Source organism: Nomascus leucogenys, chromosome 1a (assembly GCF_006542625.1).
Source record: "Nomascus leucogenys isolate Asia chromosome 1a, Asia_NLE_v1, whole genome shotgun sequence".
NCBI lineage: Eukaryota > Metazoa > Chordata > Mammalia > Primates > Hylobatidae > Nomascus > Nomascus leucogenys.
The window spans coordinates 98,182,728-98,208,759 of record NC_044381.1 but is presented as its reverse complement, the minus strand read 5'-3'; the positions used below and the strand labels follow the sequence as shown (position 1 = coordinate 98,208,759).

At 39.8% G+C, this 26,032-nt stretch overlaps 1 protein-coding gene across 1 annotated transcript; it reads right to left on the bottom strand.

The window, feature by feature from the left end:
* Window positions 1-1,030: 1,030 nt before the first annotated feature.
* On the bottom strand, window positions 1,031-23,460 carry GEMIN2 (gem nuclear organelle associated protein 2). The gene is made up of 10 exons (XM_003263729.3): window positions 23,255-23,460; window positions 22,815-22,899; window positions 19,658-19,747; window positions 19,155-19,214; window positions 15,215-15,328; window positions 12,747-12,791; window positions 9,461-9,529; window positions 5,907-6,017; window positions 4,294-4,352; window positions 1,031-1,565 (listed from the first exon to the last, which is right to left on the bottom strand). The coding sequence occupies exons 1-10, from the start codon at window positions 23,389-23,391 to the stop codon at window positions 1,526-1,528; spliced, it is 810 nt and encodes a 269-aa protein (XP_003263777.2). The 5' UTR covers window positions 23,392-23,460; the 3' UTR covers window positions 1,031-1,525.
* Between the last annotated feature and the right edge of the window lie 2,572 nt (window positions 23,461-26,032).

Below are 26,032 nucleotides of genomic sequence, written 5' to 3'. Positions count from 1 at the left end.
ACTGCACTCCAGACTGGGCAACCGAGCGAGACTCGTCTCGAAAACAAACAAAAATAATAATAAAGTGAGCTTTATGAAGACATTACAGAAAAGATTCAAATATAAAATGACCTCTGCTCTAATTATAACTAATGGCAAAACCGTGGTTGTCTGATCCATGGTAATTCCCAATCCCCATTTTCCTTTCCCACCTTCCATTAGTGAGACTGGAAAGGCTTACAACTTCATTTTCCCACTTTCCTGGGAACAAGGGGTGATCATGTTGTACATTTATGGCTAGTAGATGAACACAAGTCTGATCTAAATTTCTAGAAAAGGTTTTACGTTTATGAGAAAAGGATCACATGTGGAAGGCCCTGCTTCTCCTTTTTGTCTTGAATACAGACACATTGGCTTGAACTGCAATGGCCATCTTGTTTCCATGACGGAAAGGCTAAAGGAATCTGAGACCCTGATATCACTGAGTCACTAAACCAATGCCAGTGGCCAGCTCCTTTAGACTTCTGGTTATCTGAGAAAAAACCCTATTTGAAGAACCATTGCCACTTGGATCTTTTGTGTTACTTAAAGCAGAAAACATTCCTACCTGATATAGAAATAGATAAGTTATAAGTGACATAAACAAATTAAAACAGTTGACCTGTTATTTCTGAAAGTGGTTTGTTAGATAAAGTTCTATTTGTGCAATAAAGCATTTAAAAATAAAAGTATTGAGGCCAGGCATGGTGGCTCATGCCTGTAATCCCAGCACTTTGGGAGGCTGAGGCGGGCAGATCACCTGAGGTCAGGAGTTCCAGAGCAGCCTGGCCAACATGGTGAAACCCTGTTTCTACTAAAAATACAAAAAGTAGCCAGGCTTGGTGGTGGGCGCCTGTAGACCCAGCTACTCAGGAGCCTGGGGCAGGAGAATCACTTGAACCTGGGAGGCAGAGGTTGCAGTGAGCTGATATCCTGCCACTGAACTCCAGCCTGGGTGACAGAGCAAGACTCCATCTCAAAGAAATAAAAAAAAAAAAAAAAAGTGCTGAGCTTAAAGGGGAAAATGTTTGATTAATTTTATTGCTGACTATGAACACATTTGCCATTTAATCCAGATTATTTTAATTCTGATGCTAAGGCCATCCATTGTCTTTTGTTAGGAGTCAAGCAAAATTTTAGTAACCAAAACATATTTTCAATAAAATTTTATATGTATATAAGTAAATAACAAAACAACAAAAAACAAAAAAAGAACAAAACAGCACCAAGAACCTATGTAAAATTTCATCATACAATTTCTATGCAAGCTGCTTGATTACAGAAAACTGTTCATCAAAAACTGAGTGGGATTTTCCATTGATATTTCAGATATTCAAATCAATACAACCCATATTCTGAGTATCAATCTGAGTTGCACAGGTTAAGATGTGAACCCTTCACATAGTGTTGAAGATGTGTTGCAATCTGTACTTGAATTGGCATTGCTTTCCTCAGAGTTAGGCTGCCTTCATGAGAAATATCTTCTATCCCTGAGAGATCGGCTACATCAAGATGGCTCATCAGCTAAATCACGTTGGTCAAAATACCTAGGAAAAAAAAAAAACTATTTATGTATAAAGATATTAACTGTAGCACTATTTTTAATAGCCAAAGACCATAAGCAACCCAAATGTCCATCAATAAGAGACTGGTTAAATAACGTATAGTATGTCTACATAGTGGAAAATTATGAAGCCATAAAAAGAGAAATGAGGGAAATATTTATACTGCTAAAGTATGAGGAAAATATTTATACTGCTAAAGTATGATTTCCAGGATTTATTAAGTGAAAAAAAGCAAAGTACAGAACGGATTGTTCTGTATGCTACCTTATGTGAGTATGTGTAGGATTGCAAATATACGTGTTTGTTTATATTTTTCTTTTCTTTTTTTTTTTGAGACAAGGTCTCACTCTGTCACCCAGGCTGGAGTGCAGTGGCATGATCATGGCTCATTGCCCAGACTGGTCTTGAACTCCTGGGCTCAAACAATTCTCCAGCCTCAGTCTCTCAAAGTGCTGGGATTACAGGCATGAGCCACCACATGTGGCCTACTTATACTTTTAAAAAGAAACAATGAATGAAAAGATAAAACAAAAATTAGTAATAAAATGGTTAACTAGAGGAGAAAGGAGAAAAGAGGATAATGAGGATAAAGATGGATGCTAAAATACTCCAAATGTACCTTGAATTATAATTTTAACTTTGGCAAGGTAACTATTTTATGTAATTATAAGATTAAATAAAAAGGAAAATCACTAATCAAATTCTGTCATGGCTCACTGCATTCTTGAATCCCTGGACTCAAGCAATCCTCCCACCTTGACCTCCCAAAGCACTGGGCTTACAGGTGTGAGTCACTGTGCCCGGCTTTCTTTTTTTCTGTTTTCTTTTTTTTTTGAGATGGAGTTTCATTCTTGTTGCCCAGGCTGGAGTGCAATGGCACGATCTGAGCTCACTGCAACCTCCGCCTCCCAGGTTCAAGCGATTCTCCTGCCTCAGCATCCCGAGTAGCTGGGATTACAGGCACGTACTACCGTGCCCGGCTAATTTGTATTTTTAGTAGAGGCGGGGCTTCACCATGTTGGCCAGGCTAGTCTCGAACTCCGGACCTCAGGTGATTACCTGCCTCGGCCTCCCAAAGTGGTGGGATTACAGGCATGGGCCACCATGCCCGGTCCTTTTTTTCCTAAACTTTCAAATCTTTATGTTTTCTTTTGTAAAGCTGTTAGCTTCAGAACCTTTTGTAGTCTAGAACTTTTTCCATTTTTATCTAACTTTTTGAGGGCAAAAAATACACTTGAATGTTTTTGCTTTCATAATTGCATAATACTGTAAAATCTCAACTGAGGCAGTTGGAAACTATACTTGTCTCAGGTTTCATTAATTACTGGTTTGCTGAGCCACCAATTACTTAACCTTTCTGAATCTGTGTCATTATCTGTAAAAGGAAAAAAATCAAGTCCAACAGAGCTGAAAGGAAAAAATTTATTAAAACAAAAACAAACAAACAAAAAAACACAACTCTGATCTATTGTAAAGAGTAGAGATACTATACATAAAGTAAGTAGGGCAATGCTATATCATCTCATTTAACTGCTACTACCAACAGATGAGGTAGGTATTAGCTTCATTTGTGATCAGCATAGTTTTAAAAGCTTAGTTCCGGAGTCAAAGTTGCCTGGGTTTGGATCATTACTCTAACACTTACTAGCTTTGTGATGGTAGTAATATTATTTAACCTCTCTCTGCCATGGTTTCCTCATCTGTAAACTGTTAACAGTACCCACCTTAGAAGGATTAAATGGGTTCCTCACTAAGAAAAATGCTTGGCACAAATTGCCCAGTAAATGTTAATTATCATCAGCAGCATAATTATTGTAGATCAAGAAACTAGATATTGAATATGTGAAAATATGGAAACAAGATTACTTGCCTTCCCAATATTTAAGTATATTATAAAGCTTTAAAAAGGTACTGGCATTGAAATAAAAACACTGATATATGGAACAAAAATATGTCCAGGAGGAGACCTAAAATAAATATGTGTGTGTTTTACTGCCTGGCCAATAATGGTGAAACTCCGTCTCCACAAAAATACAAAAATTAGTCGGGCATGATGGCCGGTGCCTGTAATCCCAGCTACTTGGGAGGCTGAGCGGGGAGAATTGCTTGAACCCGGGAGGTGAAGGTTGTAGTGAGCCGAGATGGCGCCATTGCACTCCAGCCTGGGCAACAGAGCGAGACTCTGTCTCAAAACAAAACAACAAAAAAGGTTTTCAAATAAATTCCAAGAATAATTTCTATGTAAGAAATGAAATAAAACAGATACTAAGTTAAAATATGCCACAACTGAAAATGAACACGGGACACAGGCAATTAAAAAAAAATGCAGGCTGAGTGCAGTGGCTTTACGCCTGTAATCCCAGCACTTTGGGAGGCTTAGGTGCGAGGGTCGCTTGAGCCCAGGAGTTTTGAGACCAGCCTCGGCAACATAGTGAGACCCTGTCTCTATGAAGAATTTTTTTAAATTAGCTAGGTGTGGTGGTGCTTGGTTGTGGTCCTAGCTACTCAGGAGGCTGAGGTGGGAGGATTGCTGGAGCCCAGGAAGTTAAAGCTCTAGTGAGCTGCGATTGCGCCACTGCACCCTAACTATAGCAACAGAGTGAGCCTCAAAAAAAAACCAACCAAACAAAAACCAAATGTAATAAATATGATCTACCCTCACTGACCTCACTGATATACAAATAATAAAGAAGCCAAGGATTAACTATACCTGCTAACCAAGCAGATTAATAAATTCAAAGCAGGAACCCTCTCATCATCTTTGCTATCCTAAAAAAAAAAGAAAAATGTAAATATTGTCTGTTCCTATTACTTTTGAAATAAATTTCCTATTAAGATGTAAAACATGAAACATGAAAACTTTATTATATGACAGTAATCATCATGTGGAAATAGGAGCCCTCAAAGAAAAAGCAGAAAACTGTAGAGTTAATGATTCCTTGAGAAACATCTAAGACTATCTTTTAAATAAAGATTCTGAATAGGGAAAAAAAGAGTTGAGGGATCTAAGGGGGATAACTTGGGGGAAATTTTTCCCTGGTTCCTACTAAAGGAACAATAAGAATCCTGTGTCTTAACTGTACGGTGATGAATATATATATATATATTCATATAAGTATTATATATGTGTCTTAACTTTAGTGAATATGTATTCATATATAATAAATATATATTAATATAATACATATATGAATAAATATATTTATCACTGTAGTCAAGACACAGGATTCTTATTGTTCCTCTCTATAATGCACACAATATATGTGATATATATATAGAATATGTATGAGTATATATAATGTATATTCATCACTGTACAGTTAAGACACAGGATTCTTATTGTTCTTATATATATATTCATTACTGAATATATATATTCAGTTATATATATATATATATATATATATATATATACATGCCAGGCGCAGTAGCTCATGCCTGTAATCCCAGCACTTTGGGAGGCTGAGGCAGGTGGATCACTTGAAGTCAGCAGTTCGAGACCAGTCTGGCCAACATGGTGAAACCCTGTCTCTACTAAAAATACAAAAATTAGCCAGGCATGGTGGCAGGCGCCTGTAATCTCAGCTACTCCGGAGGCTGAGGCAGGAGAATCGCTTGAACCTGGGAAGCGGAGGTTGCAGTGAGTCAAGACCGCACCATTGCACTCCAGCCCAGGTGACAGAGCGAGACTCCATCTCAAAAAAAAAAAAAAAAAAAAAAAAAAAAAAAAAAAAAAAAAAAAAAATGGCCGAAGCTACAGCAGCCATCTTTGGATCATGAGATGAGCATGAGGATGAAAGCCACATATGACAAAACTCAAAGGTCTGGGTTACTGCCATCTTAGTAAAAATCTAATTTTTTTACCTACTTTTTTTTGAGACAGAGTCTTGCTCTGTTGCCCAGGCAGGAGTGCAGTGGTGCAATCTCAGCTCACTGCAACCTCAGCCTCCTGGGTTCAAACGATTCTCCTGCCTCAGCCTCCTGAGTAGCTGGGATGACAAGCGCCCACCACCATACCCAGCTAAATTTTGTATTTTTAGTAGAGATGCGGTTTTACCATGTTGGCCAGGTTGGTCTCAAACTCCTGACCTCAGGTGATCCACCCGCCTCAGCCTCCCAAAGTGCTGGGATTATAGCCCGGCCCAGACTTCTTTATCTCAGAAAACATTTCCATATTATTTAAGCTACTATTATTTTGGGCTTTACAAATCTAATTGCCACCAATAAAATATTCCACGTGTTTTCCTATTTCACTGAACTCCTTCTTTACCACCACATAAATTGGTGGGTGCTTTTAATTTTAAACAGCAAGTTGCAACTTACCACTAAGAGCCTCACTTCAGAGCACCTTCTTGCAAGCTGCCGAATCAGTGAATGAGCCTCAGGTAATAAAGGCTTTTCAAGACAAGCCAATAAAGCATAAAGCCATCTTCCCTAAAAAAAAATTCAAAAAAGTAATATTTAGACAAATACTGAACCAGAAGTTTGTTTTTTAAATGTCCAATGTTATGCCTGATGATCTGCTATGAATAAATTCATAGAACATTTAACTATATTATGTTTGGGTATAGACAACAAAGCCTCATTTGGAGAGCCAGGTGTTATCTCTTGTATCCTATAATTACAGACACAGGACATTGGATACCTCAAAATATTCCCTGATCTCCAAAGAGTTTGTTTCAGATATTCTTATGATAGGAAGTGCTAATTTGTAAGCAGAACACTACATTAAGATGAATATAAATACTGGAAAAAATTAAGATACTTTTTTTTCTTTGTTCTGTATGGACAGATATAGAAATCATTTTATAATTGTATAATTTTGTCCTCTGGGGACATACAAAGAAACTATACTACAGATGAAATAATCTTTTGACACTTCTATAAATACTATGACAGGCTGAATGTATCCCCACTCCCTTTTAAAATGGGGTTTTCAGTTACAAAATGAATACATACTTGATGCAGAAAAACTGTAAAGAATACCGCAAGCACAAGAAAAAACAAACCTGCAGTCCCAACATTCCAGATCAAACTTTGATTCACTTTAAAAATGTTCTTGTTTTTCCTATTCGTATGTACAACTTTGTTTTTTTTTTTTGAGACAGAGTTTCACTCTTGTTGTCCAGGCTGGAGTGCAATGGCACGATCTCGGCTCACTGCAACCTCCGCCTCCCGGGTTCAAGCAATTCTCCTGTCTCAGCATCCTGAGTACCTGGAATTACAGGCATGCACCACCACACCCGGCTAATTTTGTATTTTTAATAGAGACCGGGTTTCACCATGTTGTTCAGGTTGGTCTCGAACTCCTGACCTCAAGTGATCTGCCTGCCTTAGCCTCCCAAAGTGGTGAGATTACAGGCGTGAGCCACCGTGCCTGGCTGTACAACTTTTTTTCAATACAATTTCATCAGCTGTAATATCATCTTGTAGCCATCTTTTTTATTTATAATACATAATACAATGTTTACCATGTTGTTTTGTCCTTTTTTTTTTTTTTTTTTGAGATGGAGTCTCGTTCTGTCACCCAGGCTGGAGTACAGTGGTGCCATCTCGGCTCACTGCAACCTCTGCCTCCCAGGTTCAAGCAATCCTCCTGCCTCAGCCTCCTGAGTAGCTGGGACAACAGGTGCCCGCCACCATGCCCAACTAATTTTTGTATTTTTAGTAGAGATGGGGGGGTTTCACCATGTTGGCCAGGCTGGTGTCGAACTCCTGACCTCAAGTGATCCGCCCACCTCGGCCTCCCTAAGTCCTGGGATTACAGGAGTAAGCCACCCCACTCAGCCATCCCTTCTAGTTAAATGGGATTAACAAGGGAATGTTAAGTGTCTTGTTGAGAGCATTTAATAACATTCGCTTGTTTAATCTCATTTAACAACATGGGGAAAGTTTGTTAAGTATTGCAAGTAAAATGGTGACAAAGGGTATGTATATTCATCAAGGTTTTTCAGATATGATCACCAGATTGTATCCTGGAAAGGTTATACCAAATCTGTATTTCCACCAGTAGTATATACAACTTTGTTTATTCTGAGCAACATATCACTTCGGGGAAACCTAAGAAGTATTAGGACAAAATTTAAATAGCAATTTATACAACACACTAAATGGGTTCCTCAGGCAAACTCAAATCAATAGTTAAGACTTTTTCTTACAGAAAAAGATTCAAATCCAGGTTTCTTTTACAAATTGTGGAATTCTTTTTCTATAAAAAAAATTATACGTTTCAACTTGACTCAAATTTTAAGGGATACATTTATTATGTAAAGCTAGCATTTAAATTAAATATTCTCTACACTTGTCCCAGCTACTCAGAAGGCTGAGGCAGGAGGATTGCTTGAACCTGGGAGGCAGAGGTTGCAGTGAGCCGAGATGGCACCACAGCACTCCAGCCTGAGTGACAGAACGGGACTCCATCTCAAAAAAAAAAAAACTTGTCTGCAATGAGATAAGGAGTTTGTACTTTATACCAGGATATACATCAACTCTTTCACTGACTTTTTTTCTCCAAGACTTTCTCAATGAAGGAAGCAGTATGTTGATTTTACATTCTAGTGTTTCTTATTTAACTACAAACAAGTATAGTTCAGATTATACATATATATACGCACATATATATATACACACACACATACATACACATATATAAATATAAATACTGGCTGGGCGCAGTGGCTCACGCCTGTAATCCCAGCACTTTGAGAGGTGGAGGAGGGCAGATCACCTGAGGTCATGAGTTCAAGACCAGTCTGGCCAACATGGAGAAAGCCTGTCTCTACAAAAATACAAAAATTAGCCGGGTGTGGTGGCAGGCACCTGTAATCCCAGCTACGTGGGAGGCTGAGGCAGGAGAATCACCTGAAACCAGGAGGTGGAGGCTGCAGTGAGCCGAGATCCCGCTACTGCACTCCAGCCTGGGCAACAGAGGGAGATTCCATCTCAAAACAAACAAATAAATTAAATAAATATATACTGTAGCATCACATCAAGTACAGTCATGCGTCACTTAATGAAGGGGTATGTATTCTGAGAAATGCGTTGTTAGGTGATTTTTGTCCCTGGATGAACATCATAGAGTATACTTACACAAACCTAGATGGTATAGTCTCCTACACACCTAGACTATATTGCATAGCCAATTGCTCCTAGGCTACAAACCTATATAGCACATTACTATACTGAATACTGTAGGCAACTGTAACATAATGGTAAACATTTGTGCATCCAAAAAAACCATATATTTATTTTTTAAGATAGGGTCTCACTCTGTCACTCAGGCTAGAATGCAGGGGCACAATCATGGCTCACTGCAGCGTCAACCTCCCTGGCCTTAGGTGATCCTCCTGCCTCAGCCTCCAAACAGTTTGGGAGGCCAAGGTGGGAGGAACACTTGAGCCTAGGAGTCTGAGATCGGCCTGGGAACATAGTGAGACCTCGTCTCTATTTAAAAAACACAAAAGGCTGCACACATGGTGGCTCATGCCTGTAATTCCCAGCATTTTGGGAGGCTGAGCGGGGAGGATCATTTGGACTCAGTTCAAGACCAGCCTGGACAACACAGTAAGACCTTGTCTCTAGTAAAAAAAAAAAACAAAACTGGGCGTGGCTACGTGCACCTGTAGTCCCAGCTACTCAGGAGATTGAGGCAGGAGGATTGCTTGAGCTGAGGAGATCAAGGTTGCAGTGAGCTATGATCGTAATACTGCACTCCAGCCTGCTTAACAGAGCGAGACTTTGTCTCAAAAAAAAAAAAAAAGTGCAGTAAAAATACAGTATTATAATCCTATAGGAGCACCATTGTATATGTGGCCCATAGTTGACCCAAAATGTCTAATTTTTGCCTACATTATGAAAAGAAAAACATGCAATACTACCAATTCCGGAGTAAAGTCTCTTTCTCCAAACCAATTACTCAGATATTCCAAGACACTAGTTACTGTTGCCTAAAAAAAAAAAGAGGGGGTGAAGTTGTATTAATAATAAAACATGAATTCAACATGTTTCATTAAGTTTATTTAGAAAGCAACTCTGATGTTAAAAATGGCCTCATTCTTTAAACTTTCAAAGAAAGCTAATTAGTTTGACTCTAATTAGTTTGATTAGACAGCTTATCCAATGAGGCTTTTTTTTTTTTTTTTTGAGATGGAGTCTCGCTCCGCTGCCCAGACTGGAGTGCAGTGGTGCGATCTCGGCTCACGGCAACCTCTGCCTCCCGGGTTCAAGCAATTCTCCTGCCTCAGCCTCCTGAGTAGCTGGGATTACATGCATGCACCACCACATCTGGCTAATTTTTGTATTTTTAGTAGAGACAGGGTTTCTCCATGTTGGTCAGGCTGGTTGAGCTCTCGACCTCAGGTGATCTACCCTCCTCGGCCTCCCAAAGTGCTGCGATCACAGGTGTGAGCCATCGCGCCTAGCCCCAGTGAGGCTTTTAAAACAAATATTTTCACACTTTCAAGTATCAACTAACACCTTGGTTTAAATCCTAGGATTTAGTTTGTAACTATTAATAATTTAGTTTGCAACTACTTGAAAGACTTCACAAGGTTAAAAAAAATGTATCTGTGGCCAGGCTCAGTGGCTCTTGCCAGTAATCTCAGCACTTTGGGAGGCCAAGGCAGGTGGATCACTTGAGGTCAGTTTGAGACCAGCCAGGTCAATATGGTGAAACCCCATCTCTACTAAAAATACAAAAATTAGCCGGGCGTGGTGGTGAGTGAATGTAGTCCCAGCTATTCGGGAGGCTGAGGCCAGGGAATCCCTTGAACCTGGGAGGTGGAGGTTGCAGTGAGCCGAGATTGTGCCACCGCACTCCAGCCTGGGCAACACAGTGAGACTCTGTCTCAAAAAAAAAAAAAAAAAAATGGCACACCTGAGGTCAGGAGTTTGAGACCAGCCTGGCCAACATGGCAAAACCTCGTCTCTACTAAAAATACAAAAATTAGCCAGGCATGGTGGCGGGGTCTGTAATCCTAGCTACTCGGGAGGCTGAGACAGGAGAACTGCTTGAACCCAGGAGGCAGAGGTTGCAGTGAGCTGAGATCTTGCCACTTCACTACAGCCTGGGCAAAAGAGCGAAACTCTGTCTTAAAAAAAAAAAAAATACGTATTTGTAAAAACACCATCAGTTGGCCAGGTGCGGTGGCTCATGCCTATAATCCCAGCACTTTGGGAGGCTGAGGCGGGTGGATCACGAGGTCAAGAGATTGAGACCATCCTGACCAACATGGTAAAACCCCGTCTCTGCTAAAATACAAAAAATTAGCTGGGCATGATGGTGTGCGCCTGTAGTCCTAGCTACTAGGGAGGCTGACGCAGAGGAATTGCTTGAACCTGGGAGGTGGAGGTTGCAGTGAGCTGAGATCGTGCCACTGCACTCCAGCCTGGCGACAGAGCGAGACTCCCTCTCAAAAAAAAAAAAAAAAACAAACCATCAGTTTATTTCCAAATTCAAATTAAAATCAAAGTACAAATCTGAAGAAAAAATTAGGTGGAGAAAAATCTGTTTTTAAACTATACAGATGGATTTATCAAACTCTTGAAAATATTCTCTGGTTTATTCAAATACAGTTGATGGTTACAACAAAAATGACACTGATGGAATTTAGTATGACTGCTACAATATCTTAATGCAAATGATTAAGTAACACTGTCAGCTTGTGTATTATTTCCAATAGAATATCACCCACACAAAAAATTGTTGGCTGGGCCCATTGGTTCACCCCTGTATTCCCAGCACTTTGGGAGGCTCAGGTGGGAGGATCGCTTGAGCTCAGGAGTTCCGGACCAGCCTGGCCAACACAGTGAGACCTTGTCTCTACCAAAAATAAACAAACAAAATTAGCCAGGCATGGTAGCACATGCCTGTGGTCCCAGATACCAGGAAGCTGAGGTGGGAGGATTGCCTGAGCCCCAGAGTACAAGACTGCAGTGAGCCAAGATCACATCACTGTACTCCAGCATGGGCAACAGAATAAGACCCTGACAAAAAAAAAAAAAAAAAAAAAAGGCTTCCAAAGGTACCCAATGCTATGTGAAGATAAAATTAAATTTTTATTTGCTTTTTAAATGAATAAGAGTCCTCATTCCTAAAAAACCGAAGAACCAAACTCCCTAATTCTCCCCTTTTGATCCAAGAAATCATATATTTCAATCTTTCTTTTTTTTTTTTTTTTTTGAGACAGAGTCTTGCCCTGTCTCCCAGGCTGGAGTGCAATGGCACGATCTCGGCTTACTGCAACCTCTGCCTCCCAGGTTCAAGCGATTCTCCTGCCTCAGCCTCCCGAGTAGCTGGGATTACAGGTGCACGCCTCCACGTCCAGCTAATTTTTGTATTTTTAGTAGAGACGGGGTTTTACCATGTTGGCCAGGCTGGTCTCGAACTCCTGACCTTGTGATCCACCCGCCTCGGCCTCCCAAAGTGCTGGGATTATGGCATGAGCCACTGCGCCCAGCCCATATTTCAATCTTAATAGAATGTATAGGATATCTAGAACTAGAAATAGAATTCTAATCTTAGTACAGATGTCCCTGAACTTGCAATGGGGTTATGTGCTGATAAAAACATTGTAAAGTTGAAAATTCCTAAATTGGCTGGGCATGGTGGCTCATGCCTGTAATCCCAGCAATTTGGGAGGCCAAGGTGGGTGGATCACTTGAGGCCAGGAGTTCGAGACCAACGTGGCCAACATGACAAAACCCTCTCTCTAATAAAAATACAAAAATTAGCCAGGCGTGGTGGGAAAAAAAAAAATCCTAAACTGAACCATTGTAAGTCAGGGACCTTGTATTTAATTCAGACCCCAGAATCTAAGACTTATAACTGAAATCTACAGAAATGAATACTCTAGCACCATGATTAAGACAGAGCATGAGCTCTGGAGTTAGATCTACTTGGCCCTGAATCCCAGTACTGCCATTTATTTGCTGAAAAACCACCTGCAAGTTACTTAACCTCAAATGCTGTTTCCTCATCTATAAAAAGTAGATATCAATAATAACTCTCCATAGAGGGTTGTAGTAAGGATTATATAAGAACCATTAAAGAGCTTAGGACAAAGTCTTGCATACTGTAAGAATTCAGTATATGTATTAACAATTCAAATACTTTCACACACAATGCAAACAGAAGAATGCATATATCTCTATTATTAATTTTACCTGATTCATTCTGCTAACAATACTAAGCAAGGGAGGAAAACCAATCTGAAAGAAAAAATAAGAGTGAAATTTACTAAATGGTATTATAAGGAAAAGCTTCATTTTTTTTTTTTCAAACTGGTGAATTTCTTGCCACACTGTTGTTTAGAAACAAAGAACAAATAAAAGAAAATTCTTTCATTGTCCATAACAATAAGACATTCCGGAAACTACTATGTTTGTAATGTGGAAGAAAATAACGTCTCAAAATTTGAATATGTAATTTTTTTTTAGATGGGGTATCACTCTGTCACCCAGGCTGGAGTGTAGTGGCGCGATCTTGGCTCACTGCAACCTGCACTTCCTGGGCTCGGGTGATGCTCCCACCTCAGCCTCATGAGTAGCTAGGACCACAGGTGCATGTCAACACGCCCAGCTAATTTTTTTGTATTTTTGGTAGAGATGAGGTTTTGCCATGTTGCCCAGGTTGGTCTGGAACTCCTGAGCTCAAGTGATCTACCTGCCAGGGCCTCCCAAAGTGCTGTGATTACAGGCATGAGCCACCTCACCTGGCCTGAATTTGTAAATTTTTAAATAAAGTATGATTTTAGTAACTAAAATGTTAAAGACTAAAAAATTTTTAAATGATAGGACTTGAAAAAACTAACTTATTAAGTATATCCAGTAAAACTGTAACATTGATGACATTAATATGTTGTACACACCATTTCAAAATCTTCAGCTAAAACTAATATTTTCAAGAATTAAGGACACTTGAATTAGAATGACATTTTTCAAACCTAATTTGATTCAATTTTTAAAAGTCTGCTTTGGAGTCTGAGGCTGATTCCTAATTATGAAAATACCACTGATTTGTGAGAAACTTAAGAGGATATACATTAAATGTTTACTTCCTTAAGGGTTTTTTTTAACATGGTGTATTTTACTTGTATGTATTCTCTGAAAATAAGCTAAATAAGTAAGTTTTAATACTTTATAAATTAAAAAACATTTTTGGCCAGCCATGGTGGCTCATGCCTATAATCCCAGCAGGAGGATTGCCTGAGCCCAGGAGTTTCAGGCCAACCTGGCAACATGGCGAAAACTTCTCTCTACAAAAAAATTTTTTTTAAAAATTAAAAAACTTATCGCTACAAAAAATTTAAAAATTAGCTGGGTGTGGTGGTGGGTACCTGCTGCCCCTGCTATGTTGAAGGCTGACGTGGGAGGATTGCTTGAGCCCAGGAGGTTGAAGCTGTAATGGCCTATGACTGCAGTACTGCACTCCAGCCTGGATGACAGAAGGAAGACCCTGTCTCAAAAAAAAAAAAAAAAAAAAGAAAGAAAACTATTTTTGAAACGTAGCATATGTTAAGGATATCATCCAAGAGATCAATGGTTATATAGAAAGAGTACCAAATTAACTTCCCTAAGATTTGAGTCAATTTATACTCCTGTACCACATCTAAGAGTGCTTGTTTTCCCAGCTCTTGTCAATATGGTGTATCAAACTTTCTTGGCCAATATGTTACCTGAAAAATAGCACCTTGGCATAGTTATACTTCCATTACAAGTGATTTTTGGCATCTTGTCATATAAGAATAATTTTATGTCCTTTCTGTGAGGTATGTATATCCTTTGGCTATTTTTTCTTGGGCAGGGGAGGGGTGATTCTTGGTCTTTTTATTGATTTTTGGGGCTCTTTACATTTTTGGGAAAAAATAGTTTTAAATGTGAAAAACGCAATGTGGCACCATATAGCAAATAATAAATACCTGTTGAACCGAAGAGAACGACATGCTATAGGGAGTAAGCGCTAATGCAGAGGCACGCACTGGATTCTAAAGGAACACCTGCAAACTTGGGGGCAGGTAAATCCTGAAGGAGAAGGAGTTGGATACATAACTTATGATTACAGCCACATGATTTTAAAGATATCCTCAACATTTCATCTTCAGAGTAGGTGATTTACTTTATTTTTTACAGGCCCATGAAGTGATAGATGTGATTATGCATTTTAAAGCACCTAATTGTGTCGATTTCCATTTTTTCCTTGGCTGCTCATAACACTGTTTGCCTGATGCCTCATCATTTAAAAAAAACCTTGAATCTTATCCAACTTATAAAATGATTACCAAGCCAAACATAAGGGATATGAAGCCAAACTAAAAAAAGTCACAGTAAATTGTTTCAGAAACTAAGCTGTTTTGTTAGGTTGAAGAGCTGATAAACTAAGTCTGGGTTGGCAAACATTTTCTATCAAGAGTCATACAGCAAATATTTTAGGCTTTGCAGGCCACATAAAGTCTCAGCCACATATTATTTGTTTATTTTTTACTCTTTCAAAACCTAAAAACAATCGTTAGCTCATGGATATAAAAAAGGCCATGAACTGGAGTTGGCCCAGGGTAGAGTTTGCTGACCCCTTATATTAAGTGGTACACCAAAATTAAAATGCTTTTTGTTCTGTTTATCCACAAAGCCCTTACTTGTACATAATCTATTCCAGGACTTTCATTTGTGGCTGGTCCAACAGCCCCGTCAGAACATAACTTTTCACCCAGACAAAATTTCTTCCAGCCTTCTTCATCTTCAGATTTTGGCTAAAAGAAAAAAAAAACTGATTTATTCCTGTGTATTAATTGTTACACTGAACAGTAAAAAAAAAGAAGTTAAGGCCTTCCACATTCCGATTACCTCAACCCAAAGATAGGGTGCCAGTTATGGGGAGAATCTCTGTCCCCAAATTTGTATGTTAAAACCCAAAACTCCAGTACCTCAGAATGTGACTGTAATTGGAAACAGGGCCTTTAAAGAAGTGATTAATTTAAATTGAGGCCATTAGGGTGAGCCCTAATCCAATCTTACTAGTGTCCTTGCAAGAGGAAATTTGGATTCACAAACAGACACCAGGAACTCCCACACACAGAGGAAAGACCACGTGAGAAAACAGGAAGAAGGTGGCCCTATACAAGCCAAGGAGAAAAGTCTCAGAAGAGACCAATCTTAGGCCGGGTGCAGTGGTTCACGCCTGTAATCCCAGCACTTTGGGAGGCCGAGGCAGGCGATCACATGAAGTCAGGAGTTTAAGACCAGCCTGGCCAACATGGTGAAACCCCGCCTCTACTAAAAATACAAAAAAATAAAAAAATTAGCCAGATGTGGTGGCGCAGGCCTGTAATCCCAGCTACCCAGAGGCTGAGGCAGGAGAATCGCTCGAGCCCAGGAGACAGAGGCTGCAGTGAGCAGAGATCATGTCATTGCACTCTAGTCTGGGCAACAAGAGCAAAACTCTGCCTCAAAAAACAAAAAAAAGAGACCAACCTTGCTGCCACCTTGTTCTTGGACTTTCAGCCTTCAAGACTGTGAGAAAATAAATACGTTTTTGTTGTTTAAGCCACGCAGTCTGTTATGGCAGCCCTGACAAACATAGTGCCTAAGTGGCTATACAATACGTGGGACATGTTGTTTTTCCTTATTATTACATTTTTTGAGACAGGGTCTTGCTCTGTCACCCAAGTTGGAGTGCAGAGGTGTGATTACAGTTCATTGCAGCCTGAATCTCCTGGGCTCAAATAATTCTGCCACCTCAGCCTCTTGAGTAGCTGGGACTACAGGCACGTGCCACCATGCCTGATAATATTTAAATTTTTTTTGTAGAGATAGTTGTCTCACTATGTTGCCCAAGCTGGTCTCAAACTCCTGGCCTCAAGCAATTCTTCTGCTTTGGCTTCCCAAAGTGCTGGGATTACAAGTGTGAGCCACTGTGCCCGGCCAAGATGTGTTTAGTTTGGACAAGACTTTAGTGGACACTGACAGACAATGGTGTGTCCAAAAGAGGATGATAAAGACAGAAATAAGTATGGGGGAAAAAATGCACCAAGAATGCTTAATAGAATGAAGGATATTTATCCCATGTAAAGAGATGTGATTACATATTTCACATATTTGAAGGGCTGTCCAATCAAAGAAGAAACATATCTACTCATGCTGCCAGACAGAAAAAGCAGGACTATTTGGGAGAAGCATTCAGCTCAATATAACCTCCTTAACAAAACAACTTTTGTTTGTACATATCACCTTGCACATTACTCCGCATAGGTGCATTTTTCCCCCCTGGGGATAAGTAGCTTTCATTAAATCCTTAGGATGAATCACCTGAGGTCAGGAGCTCGAGACTAGCCTGGCAATGTGGCGAAACCCCGGTCTCTACTAAAAAATACAAAAATTAGCTGGGTGTGGTGGCAGGCACCTGTAATCCCAGCTACTTGGGAGGCTGAGGCAGAAAAATTGCTTGAATCTGAGAGGCAGAGGTTGCAGTGAACCAAGATTGTGCCACTGCACTCCAGACTGGGCAACAAGAGCAAAACTCCATCTCAAAAAAATAAATAAAATAAAATAATAAAATAAAACCTCAAGATGAACATGAGACCACTACAAAGTTAAACCCTATTGTCTTGGAATAAGGTATCTACCTTTTCCCAACACTCCATTAGGTCAGAAGCTGTTTCTGGTTCAGTTAGTACTGAATATCCTGATTATTAAATATAGCACATGCTTGATAAATTATTGGATCAATTAATAAACAAATGTTTATGTTTTCACACAGTTGCCATCACAGTGTACTTTATTTTTTAAATAATTTAAATAGAGACAGGGTTTTGCCATGTTGCCCAGGCTGGTCTTGAACTCTTGAGCTTAGGTGATCTGCCCGCCTCAGCCTCCCAAAGTGCTGGGATTACAGGCATGAGCCACTGTGCCTGGCTCAGAGTGTACTTTAAAACATTTTCATTTTATTACTTATATGATGTATGCATTTGCCATGATAAACATTTAAAATTGCTACATAATATTGCACTGTTCTGACTGACCATAGTTTATTGAATCGATTATGTTAGGTCATTTCCATTTTTGACAAAATTTTATCAAGTCATAATGTTACTGATGTGGCTTCTTTTTTAGTTAGTGGGCATGCACCCAAAAGGCCTTCCACTAATTAAGAAAAAAATATATTTACCTACCTAGCCCCGTCCCTACTACATACATACATCCTTGGTACTAGGAAGGCACCACTGCATAGTCAAAGGCACACAGGCTTTAGAGACAGACCAACCTGGGTTTGAACCCTAAGCACACCTTTTGTGTGTTTATGTGCGCATGCTTCTTTGATAGAAGGACTAGCTATACCTTTTAAAAGTTAAATGACCATTGGCAAGTGATAAGTTACTTCCCTTCACGCTTTTCCTGGAGCAGAGCTTCCAAATGGTATGCAGAAGCATACAGAGATGCCATATACTGAATCAGCTTTCGGCTGGTTTCAAGAAGAATATGCAAGCAGTCATTTATCCTAATGTGTCACCATGTAAAAGATATCAGGAAGCACTGCCTAAAGGAAGCTTCTAAAATCTAAAATCTAAAATCTATGAACTACCTGAAACTAAAATCTTGCGCATAGGTGCATTTTTTTTCCCTCTGAAGATAAATAGCTTTCATTAGATTCTACAAAAGAATATGAAGTCCCCTAAAAGGTTAAAAACTACTGTCCTGAGACAATGTATCATCTTTCCAACTCCTTTTTTCATTTGGTAGTCCTGATATATCTACTAAAGGGCTTAAAATTATATCTAAACTGATAAAATATAGGACATATGCATGACAATATACATGACAGGTTTCACTTATATGTCACTGGAATTGCAACACAGACTCATCACATTAAGCAGAAGCAGAATCCATTCACAAGTTCTGTAAACATGTGAGTTTACTGCATGGCACCATCACCTCATCAGGAAAATCCATTAAGCCTTTATTCAGTTTTTTTTGTAAATATTGAAAATGTATTTATTTCCTAGAAAGTAAATGTCTAGAAGAATCCTTAAAAACTTGTGAAAGTTTAACAGTCACTTATCCAAAGTCCCCTAAGATACCGTGGATTAAAATTGACATGAAAGGCTGGGTACAGTAGCTCATGCCTGTAATCCAGCACTCAGGGAGGCTAGGGCAGGAGGATCACTTGAGCCCAGGAGTAAGAGACCAGCCTGGGTAACACAGGGAGACCTTGTCTCTACAAAAAATTTTAACAATTAGCTGAGCATGGTGGTACATGCCTTAAGTTTGAGCTACTTGGAAGGCGGAGGTGGGAGGATCACTTGAGCCCAGGAGGTCGAGGCTGCAGTGAGCCATGACTGCACTCCAGCCTGGGAGACAGAGCAAGACGCTGTCTCAAAAAAAAAAAAAAAAAAAAAAATTTTTCATGAAAATCTATACTTTCCAGGCTACTAATGTAATGGAATTGTTACTATTAATGGTATATTGAAGAGAATGAAAATAACACTGGCTAGGCAAGTGAATCTTTAAAGACTGGAAGTAAATATAGACTCTTTCAATCAGGTATACATTGTACATCTTAAAACTGAGAAACTTACATACCATTGTCACATTACTATCCAACTGTTGTGATTTCCAGTGACTTCTATGTTTGTTCACATTCTAAAGGAAGAAAACTTAGACATTAGACGGTACTCTTCAAAAAATGGATATTTGAAATCAGTTTCTGCACAAAATTGTAACCATCTAAAACCTGGAAAATGGGAAAGGTGGGAGGGGGTGAGATGTAAAAGACCACGTATTGGGTGCAGAGTACACTCCTCGGGTGACAGGTGCACCAAAATCTCAGAAATCACCACCAAAGAACTTATCCATGTAACCAAAAACCAGCTGTTCCCCAAAACTATTGAAATAAATAAATAAAAATAAACAAAACTTAGAAAATATTTCAAACTGTATTACGTCTAATGATTATAAAAATAATTTGGTAATTAATTCATGAATATTCTGTATACTTTAGGATCATAAATTTTATTTTTCCAGCTACAGTCTAAGAACAGAAATAAATCCAATAGGGGCTTAATTAGATTAAATATGACACTTACCTGTCGAACAGTTGAAAACTGTGCCACTTGTTGCTGTTGCCATTGAAGTGTTGGAGAATAACCTTCAGGGGCAGGTTGGCATCCTGAAAGCTAGAGATCAAGTTCACAAATATTAGGATCAACATTAGTGTCAAAACTAGAATCTCATGCCTCTGCAAAGCAAAAGTAAAACCAAGATAAAGTGTATAATAAAATAAAGATTATACAAGAAAATAAAATATTTTTGCAAATGTAAAAAAGTAGGCATTTCACTTTACTATTTATATCTCGGTTAAAAACATTAGGGAAAGAGCCTTAGTCACCTTAATCAGAGAAATCTGGAAAGGTTTATGGTTGGAGTTTCTATGAAATCTAAATGATATGAGCCTGGAGGATATGATCTAGTCCTACCTGCCTTTCTAGAATAGCAAAACAGAAACAAAAAGAAAGATATAGCACAAATAAAGAATTCTGGTATGAAATACAGTTAGATAGAAGGAATGAGTTCTAGCATTCAATAGCACAGTAGAGTGACTACAGTTAACAATAATTTATTGTATATTTCAAAACAGCTAGAAGATTTGAATGTTCCCAAAACAAAGAAACAATAAATGAGGTGATGGATATCCTAATTACTGATTATTATACATTGTATGCATGTATCAAAATATCACATGTACTCCATAAATATGTACAATTATTATTGTGCCTGCATGATAAAGCATGAAATTATGATTATGTATCAATAAAATTAAAAATAAGAACTTTGGTATGGGCAAAATGTACTTAAAGATGCTTAACTTTAAATTGTCTACTTCTGTTTTCTTTTTTTTTTGAGACGGAGGAGTTTCGCTCTTGTTGCTCAGGCTGGAGTGCAATGGCCATCTCGGCTTACCACAATCTCCGTCTCCTGGGTTCAAGCAATTATCCTGCCTCAGCCTCCCGAGTAGCTGGGATTACAGGCATGTGCCACCACACCCGGCTAATTTTGTATTTTTAGTAGAGATGGCGTTTCTCCATGTTGGTCAGGCTGCTCTTGAACTCCCCACCTCAGGTGATCCGCCTGACTCAGCCTCCCAAAGTGCTGGGATTACAGGCGTGAGCCACTGCGCCCAGCCATACTTCTGTTTTCTAAAACAGCACATATAGCCTGAGCAACATATCAAGACCCTGTCGCTACAAAAAATACAATTAGCTGGGCACGGTGGCACATGCTTGTCGTCTCAGCTACTGGGGAGACTGAGGTGGGAGGATAGCTTGAGCCCAGGAACTCGAGGCTACAGTGAGCTATGATCGTGGCACTGTACTCCAGCCTGTGCAACAAAGCGAGACCCTGTCTCAATCAATCAATCAATCTATCAAATTAGGTATATTAAGACATTCTGTTCCATTAAATGTCCATCAACTAAAAAATCCTGAAGAGGAATTATAGGAAAAATTATAGTGTCTGAATGAAAATTTCCTGATTACAAATATCAATTAGAGAAACTACTTTGAACATGAAAAGGAAATTACTATCAACTATTTAAAATGCCACTCTCTCAGGCACCTGTAGTCCCAGCTACTCGGGAGGCTGAGGCAGGAGAATGGTGGGAACCCGGAAGGCAGAGGTTGCAGTGAGCCGAGATCGCACCACTGCACTCCAGCCTGGGCGACAGAGCGAGACTCCGAGACTCCGTCTCAAAAAAAAAAAAAAGAAAAAAAAATGCCACCCTCCTTTCAGCTTAGGTTAAATAGCACCTCCTTAGAGAGACCTTTCCTGGCCAGGCGTGGTGGCTCACACCTGTAATCCCAACACTTTAGGAGGCGGAGGCAGGCAGATCACTTCAGGTCAGGAGTTTGAGACCAGCCTGGCCAACATGGTAAAACCACGTCTCTACTAAAAATACAAAAATTAGCTGGGTGTGGTGGCACATGCCTGTAATCCCAGCTACTCAGGGGGCTGAGGCAGAAGAAGCTCTTGAACCTGGGAGGCAAAGGTTGTGATGAGCCGAGATTGTGCCACTGCACTCCAGCCTGGGCGAAAAATTGAGACTGAAAAAAAAAAAAAGGGGAAAAAGAGAGCCCTTCTATGATTCCTCTATCTACAGTAGTTCTGTCATTTATTGATTATTATATATGCTTATTTTCTTCATAGCAATAATCACAATATGTAATTATTTGTTTGCTTGTTTACTTTCTGTCTTCCTCAGGAGAGTATGTAAACTCTGCAAGGGTAGGAACCTTTTTTGTCTTATCCTCTGTTGAATTCCCAGTGCCCGGCACAACCTAGTTGTTTAATTAAAGATGTGCTGGATAAATAAACGAAAATGTCCACAGTGTGCAAGTAGTTATAAAAGTGTAAGGCCGGGTATGGTGGCTCACATCTGTAATCCCAGCAGTTTGGGAGGCAGATGTGGGCGGATCATGAGGTCAAGAGTTCGAGACCAGACTGGGCAACATGGTGAAACCCCATCTTTACTAAAAACACAAAAATTAGCTGGGTGTGGTGGTAGGCGCCTGTAATCCCAGCTACTCGGGAGGCTGAGGCACGGTAATCGCTTGAAACCGGAAGGCAGAGGTTGCAGTCAGCCGAGATCGCACCACTGCACTGCAGCCTGGGCAACAAGGTGAAACTCTGTCTCAAAAAAAAAAGTGTAAGACATCTGGGTTTCTATTCTTAAAAAAAGGGAGACTTGGTCAAATTCAGAACATGCAAAGCACACTAAGATTAAACACCAATCCAATAACTGGAAAAAGGTTCCTTAAAAAATAAAGGGGCCAGGTGAGGTGGCTCACGCCTGTGATCCCAACGCTTTGGGTGGCAGAGGAGGGAGGATCGCTTGAGGCTAGGAGTTCCAGACCAGCTGGCAACAGAGACTCCCTCTCTATAAACAAACAAACAAGCAAAAAATAAAAGAGAGCATAAGTAACCCATTTAAAGACTCCTTTGAAAGCACTGGTAATGTCCCTGAAGTAAGATGGGCAAGGCTCCACAAAGGCTAGAGTTACAGAAAGCCTCTTTAGAGGCAGTAAATGCCAATTGTCTTTCTGAAGGAAAAAGTACAAGCGAATGTCTAACTTTGCAGGGAGTAGTCAAATCTTACGTCATAATTGATACTGTCAGATACTATAGGAAGAGCGTTAGTCTTTTAATTGAGGGGTTGGGGATAATCTCCAGACGGTTAATAAAACTCACAGAAATATTCACACTTTGCTTCCTTTTCAACTTCTTTGGGTCAATTTGAGCTACCACAACATCTGGACATTCAGCTGCTTCGATCCTACAAATAAGCAATAAACGGGATAAATTAAATTTCTATTGTGCTTTGCTCAGGTGTAGTAAAACGAGCGATCCACTTCCACAGTTCATTGTGAAATCAGAAAAAAAAATTCAGACTTCCAATTGAGGTACTAAACAATATATTTCTGAAATTATCTGGATTGAAAACAAATCCAAGAGCACACATCTTGATACGTGCAATCACGTTCAACAGAAACTCGCCCACGTTAGGATGTAATCCAGAATCCTGAATAGACCCGAACTCGCAAGAGACCGGAACGGGAATAGAGCACCGGGGGCTGTACCCAGGGGCAGGGCAGAAGACCAGCCCACCCGCCCAGGGCCAAATCACTCACTGGACCCGCCTCAGGTATTCTTGAGGCGTCCTCGGGGGTACCGAGGGATCGAAACCTTCCGTCAAGTCGCAGGGCTCTACCGGCAATAGCCGAGGCATCAACTCTTCCACTGCGGACTCCGCTGGTACCCACGCCATGGTTTTCAAACCAGCCAGTTCCGCTCAGCGCATGCGCCCATTCTAGGTCACAGCGCAGGCGCACAAATAGACACCTTAGGCGCAGAGCTGAGCAAGTGGCAGTTTAGGGAACGTTAACTGCGCATGAACAAATTGCTGCTTGCCTCAAGGTTAAGGCTCCGGTGGTGTAATAAAATATCTGAGAATTTAATTCCTAGCTGAATTGGTTCGAACGCGTTTCTGGGTCTTTTACCCTCTGTTTTGTCTTCTAAGGCTGGGTGAAGGCCGAGGGTTAGCAACTTTTATGCATCCCTAGTAGTGAGGGATACTTAAAAATGTTTTTTGAATTAATGAACAATATTACTGTAATTATCATTCATGGAGCTCTAAATTCTTAAACCGTTCATAAACACATTTTCTCATTTGATCTTGTGAAGTGGGTGGTAATATTCCGCTTTCTTAGGGCAAGGACTGACTTTCCAAAGGGGAAGAACCAATTCCAACCTAGATTTATGCGATGCCAAATGAATGAATAATTAATTTTCTACAGAAATTTCTACTGCTTGACCACTTCAAAGATCACTGTATGTTTATTTGGAATGAATATTACTCCTAGAATAGCCAGCACTTTTTAATTTTTGTTTTAAAGAAAAATCTCTTCGTTTAAATACAAATAATGAAAAAAATGAAACTAATGCTAACACCCAGAAATTCACAAAAATGTTAGGTCAATCTTGTTAGGTAGATAGTATTATTATCTCCATTTCATCGATGAGGAAACAAGGCAAGAATGTGCAAGAAACAAGTATAACATCTGATTATTTGTAAACAAATACAATTGAGTGAATACAATTGACTTTTATTTTCTAACACCGATGTTTATTTTAAAAGGTTTAAAATTTTTTTTTTAATTTATAGCACTGCCTTTAGTTTGCAAGGAATTGATTTCAAACCAGGATGTAAGTCTAAATTGAAGATAAAGTGAGGATAGTCCTTAGCTTATTTAAGTACTTAATGCTTAGGAACTGTAACTAAACAATTGGGACACTTGGAAAGATATCGCCTGGCTGCAAACTACAGTTATTTGGTTAACAAATTTTCACTGGTTTTGAGAAAAACAGACTTAAAAGAGAATAGGGAGAAATACTCCTGTCCTCCAACATTTTGGTGATAATCAAGGACAAATTTGAAAAAGTAAGTAGTGACATGAGGACTAAACTGATTTTTTTTTTTTTTTTTTTTTTTTTTGAGACGGAGTCTCGCTCTGTCCCCAGGCTGGAGTGTAGTGGCGCAATCTCGGCTCACTGCAAGCTCCGCCTCCTGACTTCACACCATTCTCCTGCCTCAGCCTCCCGAGTGGCTGGGACTACAGGCACCTGCCACCACGCCCGGCTAATTTTTTGTATTTTTAGTAGAGACGGGGTTTCACCGTGTTAGCCAGGTTGATCTCGATCTCCTGACCTCGTGATCCACCCGCCTTGGCCTCCCAAAGTGCTGGGATTACAGGCGTGAGCCACTGCGCCCGGCCTTATTTTTTTATTTTGCCCAAATTGTATCTAAGGGGTCTGGGGAGTCATGCCCTACAAATCATAAATTCTCATCAGACGGGTTTTAGTTAACCCTATATATCGTGATTTACTTTTCAACCTTACTTCAGCATGACATTACGAGACAAAGAAGAAAATAAAAATATTTTACGCCAAAACATGTTTCTTTGCCGTATTTTGAAATGGCCCTGCAAAGCTGTTCTTTGTGGGGGAAAACTTGCATCTGTAAAGAATCTTGGCCAGGCGCAGTGGTTCATGCCTGTAATCCCACCAGTTTGGGAGGCCAAGCTGGGCACATCACCTGGGTCAGGAGTTCGAAACCAGCCTGGCCAACATGGTGAAACCCCATCTTTGGTAAAAATACAAAATATTAGCTGGGCATGGTGGCGGGCGTCTGTAATCCCAGCTACTTGGGAGGCTGAGGCAGGAGAATCGCTTGAATCCAGGAGGCGGAGGTGGCAGTGAGCCGAGATCGTGCCATTGCACTCCAGCCTGGGCAACAAAACTCCATCTCAAAAAAACAAAATAAAATAAAACATTACCCAGCCTTGACCTCCCGGGCTCAAGTGATCCACTCACCTTGGCCTACCAAAGTGCTGGGATTACAGGTGTGAGCCACTAGGCCAGGCCACAAATACATTTTTTTTAATTTTTATTTTTTACTGTAAATTATTAGCATTTTCTCTCAATTTTTTCTGGAGAAAAGTTTACCTTGCCAATCAACTACCAATGGAACAATGGCTAACATTGGAGTTTGTGCATAAGTATGTGTCAGAACTATGCATGGATGAAGGAAGAAAGGAGACAATAGGAGAATGGGACAAAGGTTGTCCTGGGAAATAATAATAAATTATTTTCCAAAAGAAGAGGTAATAATATAGCTTCATGCTACTTCAAATCTAATTTTATTTAAAAGAATTAGTAATGATTTTCCAGCAGAGTTTTCAGAAATTGCACTAAGTATTTTTTAATGCTTCAGTAAAATATAGAACACATGAGATAAGCTATATTTGGTTGACGAAGTTATTCTGAAAAAACGCTTACTATTTGGAAAGGTGAACTTCTGAAACTACAATAACATTTCATCTATTCCCAGGAAGAAATATTCCTAAGGT

What these genes read in the sequence shown, in the direction of transcription:
- GEMIN2 (XM_003263729.3), bottom strand. Translation starts at nt 23,391, where the DNA reads ATGGCGTGGGTACCAGCGGAGTCCGCAGTGGAAGAGTTGATGCCTCGG. An exon ending in AGCAAAGTGTGAATATTTCT is followed by an intron (nt 19,748 to 22,814) that starts GTGAGTTTTATT and finishes CTTGATCTCTAG; the next exon opens with CTTTCAGGATGCCAACCTGC. An exon ending in TTGTTAGCAGAATGAATCAG is followed by an intron (nt 9,530 to 12,746) that starts GTAAAATTAATA and finishes TTTTTTTTTTAG; the next exon opens with GCAACAGTAACTAGTGTCTT.